Here is a 16,612-nt window from a genome sequence, read left to right as displayed (position 1 = left end):
CACTAGCAATGATGTCTGAAGGGGGGGGACCCTATCCTTCTATTATGGAAACAACAATGTACACTAATATTAACTCAATAAAAATTCACACACACACACACACCGAGTCTTTTGCTGATCTGCAGGTTGTGCATCTTGAAGGCCCTTAGATGAAGGGCACTGGTGGACACTTAGAGGCACCTGAGTCACTTTGGCTCACACTCAACCATACTGCCACTGACACCTTTTTTCTCTCTGTTGTCTTGCATTCTCTCATTCTATGCCCTTTCTCACCTTCTTTTTCTCAGTTCTTTTTCCAGCACTGTTACTGGGACTCTCACACATTGCTTGGTGTAATTCAAGAAGAGGCAGTGGTTGCAAAGACACGAATTAAGGAGAGGCAGCAGCATGCTTACTGGTGTTCAATGACCAGATAGGGTTATTGCTTATTTCCCTAGAAGTTAGGGCCTGTTTGATTGGGCATTATTAAAGGATCTTAAGATAGTCTTTTTAGGTGGGGTTTTGTATAACCCCTGTGGCAAATTTCCTGAATGGAATTCACAAGGTTTGATGAATCCTGGGCTCCCAGTAATGAATCCTGGTTTGATGAATCCTGGGCTCCCAAGCCTGCATGGTTGAAAGCCACATCCAGCTGTCAGAACAACCTTGCTCATAATAAGAACAGAATTTCAGAAGCTGATTTTTATTTTGTACTAAAACTCCAGGAAGCTTTCCTATGCTATATGTATTTCCAGCCAGCTTTTGAAAGACATGGTTTATATACAGTTGAAGGGAAAAAGATGGATGACTGAACACAACTGATTAATTTTATGAATGGTTTTAAGCTTCAAAAATGCAAAGAACAGCATTTTTATGGATTAATTTGGCACATGGGATGCTGCTGTAAACATGTCAATTAAATTTTGGTACTTGAATCTCCTTTTATGTTTTAATTAAAACATAAGTACCATGGGCTTTTAATCACAGCTTGGCACAGAGAATGCATTCATTCAATTTTTCTTTCTGGAAAGCATTAATTTTTTGGTTTTTCTTTGTAATGAGATTTAGGAAAGATAGTATGAACAAGGAATAAGGAATTAAAGGTGATCACGAAATATGTCCCTTGCCTATGTATTTGCAATCACTCCAGAAACAGAATTAGTTAAATAGGAATTAAATACTTTCTACTTTCTGCTCAAATGTAATATTACCAGGTATGTAAAGAATACATACCATTTTTCCTTAAGAGAATGCTTTCCTTTTCCCCTTACCCCTTTGCTAATGTGAATATGGCCACTTTCAGATGGCCCGAAACCATCTCCCACTCTGATTTGGTCTTCTTCTTCAGTCTCCAGATGAAATCAGATTTCCCCAGCATAAACACTTCCTTGCTTGGTCCACTTCTTTTAGGAGGAGGAGTTTTTACTGGGGCCTTCACTCTTTACTCTCTCATTTCATATTTATTCCTGTCAGTATGGTTTCTGTTTTGTTGACATGACTGAACTTTGCCTTAGTCAAAGGTATAATTTCTCTTCCCTTCTTCTGATGGATTTGTGTGTCTCAGTTAATATGATTGATGCACCCTTCACAACTTCTGAGTGTTTTTGTTCCTAAACAAGAAATATCTCCTTCTAGAAATAATTTTGACTTTTGTGTTATTTGCCTCAGTTTTGGGGTGAGTTATCTATTCAGAGGCCCTCACTATGTATTCCACCTTGTTTCACACTAATAATATCCTCTGACGTTGACTAAGTATCATTGTTGACCCATAGGTTTTCCTTATACACAGCCTGTAGGAATAGCTAAGTTAATGTTTCTTGAATTTAATTGTTTGAAGACATTCACCAGTCAAGTAGATCTGATAATCCACAGCATTACTACACTAGGAAGTTATCAGTTAGTTTCATATTACATTATTTAGAACTTTCTACTACCAATTTTGCCTTTGGCCCTTAGTATCTCATGTAGCTAAAATTAATAAGTTACTTTACAATTATGATAGATATATCTGAATCACAAGCAAGATGCAATTTGCTAAAAGACATTTTATAAATATGAGAAATACTCTGGGAAATGTATACATTGGACAGTCATAGTTTCAAGAATATTTGATATCTTATGTGAACATTTAACAAAATATTTGGATTGGTTCTTTTTGTTATAACCTGGTTTGCATAGTCATATAATATGCTCAAACTATAATAATACTCTACTCTTTTAAGTATTATGTTTTTGAAATATAAAAATATCATTGTGATACAAATCAAGGTAATCTAATTAGTCGATACTCTTTTCCTATTCTTTTAAAACAAAGTACATGCAGAAGTTGAGATTTTAAAGAATTGTGCTTTGCTGGGGCGAGTGAGCTGAGATTTAGTATCTCAAATTAAATCCTACTTTCATTTTGCAACTGTAATTACTGGGTTTCATGTTCCCACTGGGTATAACATATTCCTGAAAATTAAGAGGATTGTGCAGCCAGTAAAAATGATGATGCTTTAAAATTTTTTTTTGAGATTTTTTTTGAAGGTTTATTTATTTATGCATACAGAACTGGGGTGCATGCAGAGGTACAGGGGCAGCAAGAGGATTCACCAGAGTTAGACCTGGGCATGCTTTAAATTTTTTTTAGGCCTATATCAACAAATACTTTAGACATTATTTGAAGACAAATGATAAGCATTATCTTCCATATTTTCTACATATCAAAAAAAAAAAAAAAGACGGGAAGTTACAGAATGAAATGCTCTCACGCATATATATTCTCCAAGAGTGTTAGAACATGCTGAGATGGATAATGAGCTGCCATCATGGAAACACTACAGAGATGTGTGCCTCCAGGCCTGAAGTAGAACTGTCATCATGCACTGTCTCAGTGTTCTGGCTTTCAGTACAGTGGTTTGATCAGCTGTTCTGAGTATTTCCATTACCAATTCAAAGAAAAAAAAAAACCCCAAATCTTCCTTTCCTCCTTCGTTTTTATAATAAACGTTAGATATTTAAGCTTAAACTAAATTGTCTTTTTCAGAATTATTAGGTCAAAGTTTTTCAAATAAAATAATTATTACTAGTAGCTATTAAACATGGGTTTATGATGCTACATTAACATATCACTGAAATATATCATTTTACACAATTAGCATGGTTCAAAAAATTAAATTGATATAGGCATTTAATTGATGTGAAAATAATTTCATTCTACATCAGCAAGTTTAGAAAAAGTTTTTTAGAAATGTCCAAACTCTAGTTTATTATTTCTATTTCTCTACTCCTCTGCTATCTAATATAAATAAAATGTAAGCTACATAAGTTAATGCAAAATTTTTCAGTAGCCACATTTTAAAAGAAAAAAGAAACCAGTAAAATCAATTTTGATTGTATATTTTATTTAACCTAATATATTCAAATTATTAATGCATTATTATTATTGCATTAATCAATATATCCAGCAATTCATGAAAGGTTATACTTTTTTGGTACTAGGTCTTTGAAACCTAGTGGATTTACATACATTTTCCAGCACGTCTGAATTCAGTATAGCCATATTTCAAGAGTCTGCCACATATGGCTGAATCTTCTGTGCTGGACAACAAAGATCTAGTCAGTTCTGGTGACTTTCCTTGGTACCTGGACTTTAATCTGGTCTTTTACTAAAGCATTTTATGAAAGACATCAGTGAATATGACTGTCCTCCTTGTCATTTGTTTTTCTTTGTTCTTTGCAGCCAGTTTGTCGCCCCTTGATGCGACTTGCTTTCTGCCTTAAATACAGGTTTATGTGAGTGAATAAAATCAGCACAGTGACTAAATACTAATATGCTTATATTACCCAGAAGAATGATTTGGTCACACAAAATGAGATGCTTCATTCACAAGACCGTGAGTACTGAACAATACTTGCCAGAGGAATCCATTCGAAAACTGGTCCTGGGTGGCACTTGTTCTGGATGGGAAAATGGGGAATTAAAGTTGAATTTCACTTAAGGCATGTAAAAACTCATCTTTTACTTTTTTTTTTGTTTCTATTATAACTCCCCCTTCCCAGTCTGGAGTTCAATGAATTTTTTTCTAAGTTCCATGGAAATTAGAGGACAGATTTGCTCTGCTTTATGTATATGAGTATGCCTATATATATTTCTTTCATATGCATGCAAAATAGAAAAATCTAAATTCTTTTAGATCAGAATAAAAAAAAGTTCACCAGTTTCAAATATTATTAGCTATAATTCTCTTTATAAATAATCCAGAATTTGAAGTATACACAGTAAATATAGGTCTTTCTAAATCATTATCATTTATGTAGTCCAGTGCTGTCCACATAAATGAAATGTAAGCTAACCAAGCAATTACAAATCTCCAGTAGCCACAATGATGACCCATGTTGTGTCATCAAATATTGAAATGAACTTAGAACATCCAATCAATACATGTGCGGATTCATGTACATCAGTCCAAATACTTTGATATTTCCTTTTATTTAGATGATGTTATGTACTTGAGATACATTTTATTTTAACAAAGAGAAGCTGCATGAGAATTATGTTACATATAAAAATGTACAGAAGTATAAAATATCTTCAAAGTGTAGAAATACCTCAGATTTAGGTGCTTCATCAAAAGTATTGAAAACCAATGTTATAGCACTATGAAAAAATAGGTTTTTACTACTAAATTAAAAAACTTAAATTATGACAAATTCTGTCTTTGCTTTGCTTTGTTTATAGATTTGCATCGACTACAATGTCCAACAGTCACATGAGACAGAAGCCCTGTGAGATTGCTGAGACACACCCTACCAGCCCCCAGTTTTACTCCAGTAGCTGATCTCCCTGGTCATGGGCAGGACGATCCTCCCTGCCAGGCAAACTGAATTTTCACAGTAGTATTCCAGCAGAATTATAATTTTTTTAAACCTCTACGTTTAGCATGAATGCTTAGGATCATAAATTGAGAAGTATCCTTTCATCAAAAAGATAGACCTGTGTCAAGGATGAAAGACCGCTGCCTTCTAAACACTTCCTCTAGTTGTAAAACTGACATTATGTATTATCATAATCTCACTAAGACCTACCTGCCATTTAGCAATTATACTCAGTTAACTGTAGCCCTCATGAGCTCATATTTATTCATGAAAAGTACTTTGGGTTGAATTGTCAACTTGTGCTTTGAACAAAATGCTTTAACACACTAAATAACTCTCAATCAATGACTGGCTTTAAAGTTTACTTCTTATTTTCATTCCCTTACTTCTAGCCCCTACCTGATTCTAAAAACATTATGCTTTAAACTATTGAATGAAGTAACTTTTTAAACTATTGGATAGGATTCTGAAATACATGGAAAAATTATGACTTTTATATCTCTATCTTAATTGCTTTGATTATATCATAGAAGCTTTCTCTATTAAGAGGAAACCTATTAGGAATAGAAATATGATCAAAGTTATTTACTAAGCTATCCTAAATACTATTACTAAACTTAATTTTCCAAATTAAAATCTAAATAATAATAAAGACAAACACAACTTAACTATATATATTGAATCGTATATCAATATATAGACTAACTGCAAGTGACATAAACTGTAATTTAGAAACTTAAAGACAGTTTTTGTTAGTTATGTTTTAATTTTCACAGGTCAAATCATAACATAAACTATATTAAGAATAGTGACCATGGGTTTCCCACAAGAAAAGGTATAAAAAAATTAACCTTCAAAGCACAGTTAAGGACATTTAAAATGATGCTATTAAATTTTTTCCCAGTCTCTTACAACTAAAAGGCTAAAGTTACTTGAAAACATTTCTTAACACTTACACACCTTGTTTGAATATTTCATTAAAGTTGGACAGTGTTCTAGACAGCATCTGTGGTGGGGTCTTACAGCCGCTGGACACCAGCAATGTCCTAGCACGGGAGTTCAGGGCTGATCTAACAGAGCCCTGACGTGGGATGTTTGGGGGAGGCAGTGTGGCCATTCAGGGTCACTTGCTTGCTGCCTGCTCCCGTGGCCTCCAAAGCTTTCTTGACTGGTTGATCTTGCCTGCTTGTCTGTATTGAGCATGTTATAACATGGGCAAAGGATACTGGAGATGGGAAGTCTTAAGCAGGACTTGCATAGACATCATTGCTCCGGTTCTCTTTTCCCTGTCCCGTGTGGAGTGGCTCCCAGCACCACTGCCCACTACAGGTTTAGATGCATAATAGCTTTTACTACCTGGTCTTGACAAGCCACTCTGCTGTTAGGATGGGAGATAGTACAAACTATGATTCTTCCTCACTAATAATAACAAGGAAAGGACAGCAGACAAATCAATAGTTTAGAAATTCCACTGCCCATTTGTGATTAGCCATGAATTTTACGTGCATTACAGTACTAAACAATGAAAGAATTCCACAATGAATGTCGAGCAGCAAAAGAGCAGGATAAAAGCCATAGATGTGAACACCACAGCTGTCCACTTTTGATGGACTATAAGTTACAATTTCATTTCAAGTCCAGTACTAAGAACAGTTTGCTCCCTCCATTATGCTCTTCAGCTGGTCGGTTGTTACTTTTGATTGCTACCTTTGGTGCGATACTCATTGTTTATTATGGGTGAAAGCTTCCTAATTTTTGGGAAGAGAAATTGATCATGTCTGAGCTCTTTTTGAAGACATTTCAGAAGAATTTCTGTCCAGAAGAGGTTATATCATAAAGCACGTTATACCATATGGACCCCTGACACTTTTATGATCTCACATTTGAGTGATGTCTTACTGCATAGAAGTATGGACATGTTGTACCTCATAAATTGTTTATTTATAATAACCAAGGTTCAATGCGAGGAGAAAAAGTTTGGACAACTTTAGTCATAATTCAACCTTAGAACATAATTCATGCCAAGGGACAGAATCACAAGAGAAGAGTTTCAGGGAACATGAATTTTTCTTCTCTATTTCTGTTTTTATTTGTGTGTCTGTTCCTGCTTCAGAGGCTACAATGGGAAATATGCCCAAGAAATGAAGTGATAAGACAAACTCTTTGACAAGATTTATCTTAAAGAGGAGTGAAGCAATGGAACAGAACCCTCATTCCCAAACCAACAAATTAGCATAATCAAAACTTAAATTTGTGAAGATTCCAAAGTGAGCCATGCTCATTTCCTTTGGGAAGCACTTTGTGTTGCCTTGCTGGGCAAGAAAATGAGGGGTCACGATAGCTCCCTAGCTGCAGTTATATAACTATAATCTTGCTTCAGGGCAGGGAGGCAGGTGAAATGAACTCTATTTGGTTTCTCAGCTACTGCAATGTGGTGTTTGGTTTCTTTGTGATAGGAGTGAGAACTCTTCTGGTTAGAATCTAAATGCACGAAACCTTGTAACCTATTTTTTTTCCCTTAATTTGTCATCCTCTGATTGGCACTTATGTACAACTTTCTTCACATGGGGAGAGTTTACTGAGTGGCTACCAAACAGGTAATCACATATGTGTTTTTCTCTTATGGGATAAAATATGTATGGGCAAGAATTCAGTCAAATAAATAATTATAAGGCACTTATTTGTGTAGATAACAACATTTTGTTCATGGTCTACATTTAGACATATGGTTTTCTTGGGTGGTAATGATGCCTATTTCTTTAAGAGATTATGTAATAAGGGAAACCACTTTATCACTCAAATGAGAACACTGGTCAGTGAGAGGAGAGCTATTAATCATAGCACCAGGTCAACAGGGAGCAGGACAGTCTCGGCAGACTGGCCAGTGGGCTCCTCTGTAGTGCTCTCATAGAAAGTACTCTCATAGAGCTGCTTGTCCTTGTAGCAGAGGCACATGGTTGAAGCAATGACCCAAGTACACATAGAGAAGGAAGGGCAGGGGCAGATGGGTGGGGCAGCAGGGACAGCCTCCTAAATAATAATTAGAAATGGTGCATGTGGTCCAACATCAGGTGTGTTAGCATACAATGGAGAAAATATAAACCCTTCCTTTTGTGATTGTAAAGAAAATGAAAGTCCTTCTTCCATGAGATTTATGGGAGAAGGACAGAGGAGGGAGAAGTAGAAAACAGCATGATATGCCATTATGCAAAGGTGTATGTTTTCTTCTGCTTTCAATTTTTAAAATTGCAAATAATGGGGACAGCAAGAAGTCAATTATCAACAGAGGCTATTACACAGAGAGGAAAAATCGATGTTTATCTAAAAGTCTTAGGTAAAGATGGAGTGGGGAGATTTCTGGTCTGTTTTGGGAATCACTTGTAATGACAGAGGGTCATTGCTTAAATAATTAGCATGAAAACTTGGAATCCCTATTGGTTAAAACTCCTTTGGCAGTTTTTTTGCTGGTATGGTTTCTCTCTTATGTATGTAAGGTTTAAGCTTATGTGGAATTAAGAATTAAGGAAAAAAAAATGTTTTGCAGAATTTTCCAATAGGGGCCAATGAGATTTTGGGTAACCAGAGGATATTTAACACCTGACATTCTCCTGAATAAATATCATCTTTGCACATGGAATCAGAAACTATCAGTCTAATTGTCTAATTATATTTAAGCTATTGTCTATATTTACTGCAAAATTTCACATGCTAAGATACTGATGCTATTTGCTGTGTGTATAACTTTGTGTTCCTAATTTCACTATAAATTTTGTGTGCACAGAAATGATTTCTTGTGATTCTTCCTTGTGGTATGCCTGGCAGAATTGTAGGCACATAATGAGCATTACATACACTCCTATAAATTGATGTGGAGCCTGGAGGGGGCACTGCTGGGTACTATACCTAATGCTCTCTAACCAGAGGCATCACCCTGACTTCTGAGTAGAAGAATCTTCCTTCTCTCTCCTTTCAGTCCCACCTCATCTATATCAGGAACTCAAGAAGAGGGAGGTGTTTTTAGTTTTCCTCTTGCAAGCATGTACCTGTCATGTTCTGTTTCATGTAGCTCTAACTATCTTATGGTTGTCTTCGTTTGTTTAAAATCACAGCACTTTTTCTCTGGAATACATCTTTATTAAGATGTCCTGTGCATACACATTAAAATGTCAGCATAATCTAATTATGAGCCAAATGAGGCACAGCCGCGTTTACATCATTTGATAAATTTCTATCATTTGCAGGGGACTGGTGACTTGAATCCAAATATTTTTTGACAGTCTTGATATAACAGACATTCTGTAGCTTTGTACAGCAGAAGCTTGTGGGTGGAGGTATATCCTTTTTAGGATTACTGAAACCCAATTTTGAAGGCAAAGAATCTCTTTAGCTTTGGACCAGGTTATAAGGGAGAATGCTCTGGAGTCACTGTAGACCAGGGAAATGTCAGAGGACTTGGTATAGATAGCTTTGGTTAGAATTCCCTTTGCCAATTTCTCTGGTCCTGCTGATTTTTCTCCTTGGAAAAAGTTCAGGGACACAAGGCTACATGGAACCACACCTAAAGTTATGCCTATGATTTTTAGAATTAGAAGTGGTTCACAATCAAAACTTGAACAAGGTCTTTTGTGTGGACACATGCATTTTATGATCATTGTATTAAACTGGGAAGATGAGGAGACATCTTTTTATCTCTGCTTGTGAAATATTTTTTGGTGTTTCAACTATTTAAGTGAGAGAGTGAAAATTTTTTCACATTTGGAAACAGTAAATGTATACAGGGCAAAGGGAAATTTTGTTCTTACTCCCCTAACTCATTCAATTATATAAACTGAATATGTATAGGCTTTTGCATGTCAGCCATATGTCAATAAAACAGTCAAAAAATGTGTCCGTCATTCAAATGGATATTTAAACAAAGAAAGAAAAAAATTTGAAAGGAATCCTACAGAAAACCCAATGTGTTAAAAATTGTCTACATTGATCCGTGAACTATTTGGTTTCTCAAGACCAGGAGACATCCACGAACAGAGCAAACTGACTTGCCAGGTAGCGACTAGAGAGAAAGTCATACCATGCTATTTTGGTTTCCTTAATCTTCAGGGTAGAGTTTTCTTCCCTTGACATGATTTCTGTGTTTCATTCACACTCCATTTACTACTATAAAATAACATGATAGAGCAGAGAAAGTTGGGAGGAAATGAGAGTGCTCTCTGTTGGCTTCCTAAGGGTGGTGACCCTGAAAGCTTTACTGTGACCTTTGAAACATCACAGAGAGTGGATGAAAACAAGAAGAGGGGACATGATTACCACAGTGGGGCGGCAGCATAGCTGGGGTGCTCTGGAGCAGAGAGGGAGAGTGTGGGGGACCAGGAGGTTTGTTGTTGCTATACCTGCAGCAACAAAAGAAATGAAGAGCGCCTAGAGGAGGGCTGAAAATGAAAGTTATGGGAGGTCAGAAAGAGTGGTGTGCTGGGTTTGTTACAGGTGAGGCAGAGAGGCAATGCACAGAAGCAGCACTGCAGAGGCAAGATAAAGGAATCAGGATTCTTGTAGGGTGGAAAAGAAGGTCATGCCCGATTCCACTAAGAAACGAGGACATAACAGTATCAGATACCATCAAAAGAAGACTGAATAAATACCAACATGGCCCCTCATTCTGAATAATAAAGCCTTGTATTGGGAAAGAAACTGCAATAGAAAGTGACTGACTGAGGGGGGAGCAAAAACAAAAGGAACATGTTTCTTGATGTAGCCTAAATGTAACCCCGGAATTAAATGAGCCATGGACACAGGATGATATTTTAATCCTGCAATGCGTTTCCATTCTCCAAATTAGAAGTTCTAAATCTGGTCTACACTTGGTTGACTCTTATTCTTCTTATTTCTCCAGTTATATTTGTGAGAACAGGACATGTTTCTCATCTTCGATATCTCTTACAGTGCCGAGAATACAGTGCTATTCAATAAACACTTGGCTATTGAAGCAGAAAAAGTATTAAGAACTGTGCAGAAATCTTTTCTTTTTTTCTTTTTCTTTTTTTTAGTTTAATGAGCATTAATGGCCTGAATTCACACCCTATCTTATACAGCCCCAAATGCCACAGTAGCTCTGATACAGCTGATTTTCTAGAAAAAAGAAAGGTGGGGGGGAAGGTAGATGCATTTTGATGAGGCCTGATGTCCTAACTACTTTATCAAGCAGAATTACTTTCACAAAGAGTTGTAGAGGATGTGGAAAAGCTGTGTTTACATTCCCCCTCTCCAGACAGGTACATAATTCTCAGCCCCTGAATTCATCAAAGAGTAAGCAGATTTGAGATCCTCTGAGATCACACACAATTTAAAACTTGCTATTCATGCTTCAGATGATAAAATTAGGAAGAAGAAATTGGCGGGACAACAGAACAAAGGAAATCAGCAGACTGTAAATCAGAGGGCCAAGGGCCTAACCCTTCTCACTAGTCAAGCTTTTTTGATCATTTACTCAGAATCATGTTATATTGTTTATTGCCCTCACAGAGTATGTTTTCATGCCATTGGGAATCCTGTCCTAACATTCAGAAGACCTATTCGATGGTGGAAAGAGGCATGATGAATGTACATGCAATATTAAAAATCATTGTTTTCTAATATTTATAAAGTTCAAGAAAATAATTTTAGAAGACCTTCAAAAGGAATGAAAAGTACATGCACTACATTTGGTTTTATGACTGAACTTTCAAATGGGTCCCACTGCACTAAATGAATAGCAGAAGATTTGGGTAGAAATGATTGCTACCTGGCTCTTTGTTGCTTTCAGAACCATTCATTTCATGACTGTGAACCTGAAAAACTGGCTAACATTTTACTCAAAGTCCTCAAGTCTACATTGAAGACACTAAGAAAAATCCAAGCTTCAGAAACAATGTCATATTAAGCAGATAAAATCCTAAACATTTCTTCTTACCATTGTGACTCCCACTAAACTAGCAAAGTATAAAAGCTGTTACTCGATTTGACAGACTTTTTTTTTTTTTTTTTTAAATAAAAGCTTAGATCAGCTGGCTATACTTTTGAGATACTTTTTGTAGCTCAGAATATAAAATTACGCCAAATCATTGCAGCCTCAATATATCTCCTGGCAGGGCTTCAGCTGTTATTAATGTACCCTTGTTGTATGTGGTTTTCACTTACGCCTACTTTCATAAAGGGCTCTCGATTTCTCGTAGAGCTCATATGGGTCAGGCTTTCTTGGATCAAAGGCCTCTGTTGAGTCAGGAAAGGAACTTCTGTGAAGGGCAGGTGGGAAGGGCAGGTTCTGGGGTATGACTGGAGCAGATAAACTTGTTTGAGGACTGCCTTGATTCTCCCACCGATCCATTATCTGCAAAGTGAAAGAGAACACAGAAAATGACTGAGGAGGAATTCTTCCTTGCTATTTCCTTGTCATATACCACAACCCTTACTTTTAAGTTAGACTCTCTTGCCCTGTGGAGTTCTCTTCCATAAAACAGTTGGAACTCTGGTATGAGTGCCTTGAGATAACGGATTCAATTTCAGAAATAAAGCACCATAGATTGCTATAAATACAGTAGGTGCCTACTTCTCACTACAAACTTATAAAATCTTGTCATCTATTAGGTGAGTATCTTTCACAAATCATTCAGAGTTTGTTTTTTTCTCCTAAAAAAAAAGAAAGAAACATGTATCTCAGGATAATTTATGTGTTAAGTGTCTAGAAACATAGACTATTATTCCTTTTCTATGAAGGTCCTGATACATTGCAACTTTTCCACTAAAAAAGAAGATGATAAGGTATTCATTTGAGACCTATGCACATCCCAACAGCGTTCCACACTTGAACATTCAATCACTTTCCTTACTGTTTATAAGTAATTATACACCATCTGGGATTTATGAATTGTTCATTGTTTTCTGTGAAGCCTCATTTACTGCTGATCTGGCAGTTTCATTTTCAAATGCTGCTGCTGCTACCACCATAATTTATTAAAGATCAGTATAGTACTTCCCAGTTTACCAAGCTCTTCCACTTACATCTCTGAACCTCGCCTCCTGTGAGGTAAATAGAGACTCTCTGTCAAGGAGAAAATCAGATTCATCAAGATCACCTATTGGTACCATCTACTTCACCTTCCTTCAAAATCAAGTGATTCTTCTCTTAAACAAAACTTCTGCTTTGAATAAACCTGTTTTCTATATAGTTTAAATCAGGTAGTCCTCCTGATTCAAATGATGTACTAGGTACTTAGGATAAAGATCAAATTCTCTAATGAGGCCTCTGGCCCTTCCTCATGACCTGGGCCCTGCTTATCTTTCTTATATCAACTGATGCCATTGCCTCCCTTGACATCAGCTTTTTCCCTGTCTCTGAAACTCTGCACAGTTTATTTTTCCTTATCTTTGCAGTTTATCCACTTCCCACTCTTCATCTCCCTTCCTGGCAACTAGATTTAGGTGAGACATCTCTTCTAGAAGATCTCTGCAGGCCCTTCCTGATCTGATTACCTGTCCCTCTTGGGTCCTCCCACAGGACCCTCTGTCTGCTCCTCTAACCACTCCCCACATTTAACCATAATTATGAGTCTGGCTCCTCAATAGATCGGGTTGGGGATAGAGGCTGCAATATTTTTCATTGTATTAAAAACACAGAGTAGGGCCCTCCCTGGTGGCGCAGCGGGTTAAAGCACAGCACTGAGAAGCTAAAGCCACTTCCGCATGAGTTTGATTCCCGCCTGCCCCGGAGGTGACCACATGGCGCGGCAGACCTCTCCTGACCCGCCCGCTGCTCCTCTCAGCAGTGTACTTCGTTGATCTGCCTGTTCTGCTCCCCACTCTGTCTTTGGTGAAGCCTCTCGCCGCCCCTGCACCTATGGCCTGTACCCCAGTTCTGTATGCATAAATAAATAAATCTTAAAAAAAAAAAAACACAAAGTCCTCAGAAAATGTTAATGTAGTGAATGAAGTCATCAATAAAGTATAGTCACTTAAAAAAATGTTTTGATAGTTCTATTTTTGAGTTTGACACAATTGACTTTTTGTCCCCCAGCACATTGTCTTGCTTTTGTTTGCCAGTTAGCTGTAATTTGTCATGGCTCTAGCACTGCTCTGATCTATGAATGATAACTACTTTAAAGCTGGATGGGCTGTGAAACGCCAAATACTGTGTATGTCACTGAGTAACAGAGAGGGGCTAATGACCCGCTCACCTATTGAGGCTTGTGGAAGGGACTGGGTGAACTAGCATATTAAAGACAAGGGTCACTAAAGCTTCTTGTGGTACAACTGGTTGGTTCTATGGCCCGAATGTTTGTGTTCCTTCACTGCAATTCATACACTGAAATTCTAATACCTCAGGTGGTGGTGTTAGGAGGTGGAGTTTGCAGAAAGAGGAGAATGGTATCCTCAAGAGTGGCCTTAGTGCCCCTCTTTGATGGGGACCTTACAAAATTTCTTAGTCCCTTTACTAGGGGAAGTTATAGTGAAAAGATAGGTCTGTCTAGGAAGTGGGCATGCACCACAGTGAGTGTTTTGGTGCCTTGATTTTCTGAGCAGAAATTCATTTCTGTTGTTTTAAGTCATCCAGTCCAAAGGGACTAGGAAAATTGTCTTCCTTTTTTTTTTTTTTTAAAGATTTATTTATTTATTCACCCAGAACTGGGGTACAGGCCAGAGATGCGGAGGGTGAGAGGATTCACCAGAGAAAGAGTGGGGAGCAGAACAGGCAGATCGACGAAGTACACTGCTGAGGGGAGCAGCTGGTGGGTCAGGAGAGGTCTGCTATGCCATGTGGATCTCCTCCGGGGCAGGCGGAATCGAACTCATGTGGAAGTGGCTTAAGCTTCTTAGTGCAGTGCTTTAACCCGCTGCGCCACCAGGGAGGGCCCAAAATTGTCTTCCTTTTAATTTATTTTCTATATGAACTACTGACCAATATTTCATTCCAGCAAAGATTTCTATAGCTAACATGGATGGAAAACCCCTCGTTAAAATCAATTTTTTAATATTAAACATAATCTCTTGGTGCATAATGAAGTCCATGGCTGTCACTGGCAGACCCTGGGTCAGAAGCAATCTAAAACTACAGCAGGAGTGCTTTGTAGCATAAGAGCACATTGAGAGTAATTGGTAAATTTGCTGAGAGTTCAAGTTAATTCTCAGTGGATCTTTTGTTCCCATTTAGTAAAAAATACTTAAAATAATGCACTTAACAATTTATTTGATAGTACCATTCATACTGGAAACTCTTCTGGGTTCCTTTGGTCATTTGTCACTAGGCAGATATCGGTGGTTAAAGGTATACCCTTTTTTATTTTTTAGCTTGACTTTAGACAACATGTGGATGCATTCTATCTGACTTTCTTCTCTTTCATAAGGTACTAAATTCTGAAAGTAAGTAAATTAGAAACACGGTCTGAGAAGCTATTAAATTCCACTTGTCAGCAGACACCTTCAAAACGTCTATTTCTTCCCCCCATCTTCCAATGAAGGTTATAAGATACCCACTGAGGTCTTGCATATATGTATTTTTCATGTACAGTCATTGGAATAAACATGCTTCAGGTGAAATACTAGTGTTTCTAAGAACATTCTTAAAACTATAGAACAGGTAATGGTTTGGGCACTGGGAAAGTTTCTGTGGCAGCTAGCCAAATTCTACAATTTCTGTAGAGCAGAGATGGGGGATTCAGTCAAGAGTCCAGTTGATGTTCAGCAAAGCATTCACAACACTGTTGTGCCATGCATTGATTCTCGAGTTGCTCTGTCCAGGCTTCATAAAAGGTCACAGAGCAGAAAACCACACTGTCATGACAACATTGCAGCAGTCCACTCACAGCCCTCACTCTCCTTGCCCTAGAAGAGTGATTTCTTGGCTCAAACTCAGACCACCATAGAGCAAATCAGCTGTCCTGGGGTCTAAGGCCACCATCTGTTCACAGCACCTTTGTGGGGTATACTTGGTTGATGTCTCCCTGTTTTCTTAGACAACTTGGTCTCTGACATTTGCTGTACATCAGGCACTCTGTGCTCACTTGTCCCTTTCCATTTTCAAAAACACCCATGGTTCTGATCCTGTCCCTTTGCTTAGGTCCTTGGACCTCACTTATTCCACTTGGAGTTTTTCTGGCTTTGACCTGCCCAGAAATGTGTTACCTAACAGGCATTTACCTCTCAACTAGGCTTCTGCTTGGCTTTTGTATAACCCTAGACTAATATTTATAAACATCTCACTAAAGCAAGGAAAAAATAGAAATGAAGTTGTTTCTCAAACAGGGAGAAGCTTTGTATCTCTGTCATCTTGGTGAATGGCCTGGAGAGATGAAAAGGCAGTTGCTGAAATGTCAGATGATGGAATAGACATGTGGTACACAACTGGGCACTGAACAACAAAACAGGAAGCCTCCCTGTTCATGGTACGGTCAGTTTTTCTAACTCCACCTTCTGTTTCTAAGGTGTATAACAGGAGAAGGTCATGAATAAGGAAACCCCCTCCTCCAATATATACACAATCTAGAACTGTTTCCTTTCTATCTAAGGTAGGGTAGTTTAAACACAACCTTTCATATTTTGGGGCAGGGCTGGGAGATGAGAAATTTGACTTGACTCTATTTGAAGAGTGGATTTGGGCTTCTTCCAGATGGGACAGAATGAGAACTCACTGTCATTAGTATAGTGCATGTTAAGTAGGAAATGACTATCTCAACATAACAGCCTATGGGGTGGATAAGCATGACAGGTTTGGATGTGACATGGGACCAGGAGATAGAGCAAGCTC

The 16,612-nt window shown here is 37.7% G+C and overlaps 1 protein-coding gene across 3 annotated transcripts in view; it reads right to left on the bottom strand.

Moving 5' to 3' along the window:
* Window positions 1-16,612, bottom strand: part of MAGI2 (membrane associated guanylate kinase, WW and PDZ domain containing 2) — a 458,519-nt gene that overhangs the window by 123,558 nt on the left and 318,349 nt on the right. For 2 of the 3 annotated variants that reach the window (XM_012720830.1, XM_012720832.1), the window contains exons 10-11: window positions 12,013-12,202; window positions 3,880-3,921 (exon numbers count right to left, since the gene is read on the bottom strand). In XM_012720830.1, the coding sequence (XP_012576284.1) occupies window positions 3,880-3,921; window positions 12,013-12,202 (232 nt within the window). The remainder of the gene's footprint in view (window positions 1-3,879; window positions 3,922-12,012; window positions 12,203-16,612) is intronic. The other variant, XM_012720831.1, reaches the window with a different exon arrangement.

This window comes from Condylura cristata, unplaced genomic scaffold, assembly GCF_000260355.1.
Source record: "Condylura cristata isolate star-nosed mole 26May11 unplaced genomic scaffold, ConCri1.0 scaffold00005, whole genome shotgun sequence".
NCBI classification, from domain to species: domain Eukaryota; kingdom Metazoa; phylum Chordata; class Mammalia; order Eulipotyphla; family Talpidae; genus Condylura; species Condylura cristata.
This window is presented reverse-complemented; position numbering and strand designations above follow the sequence as displayed.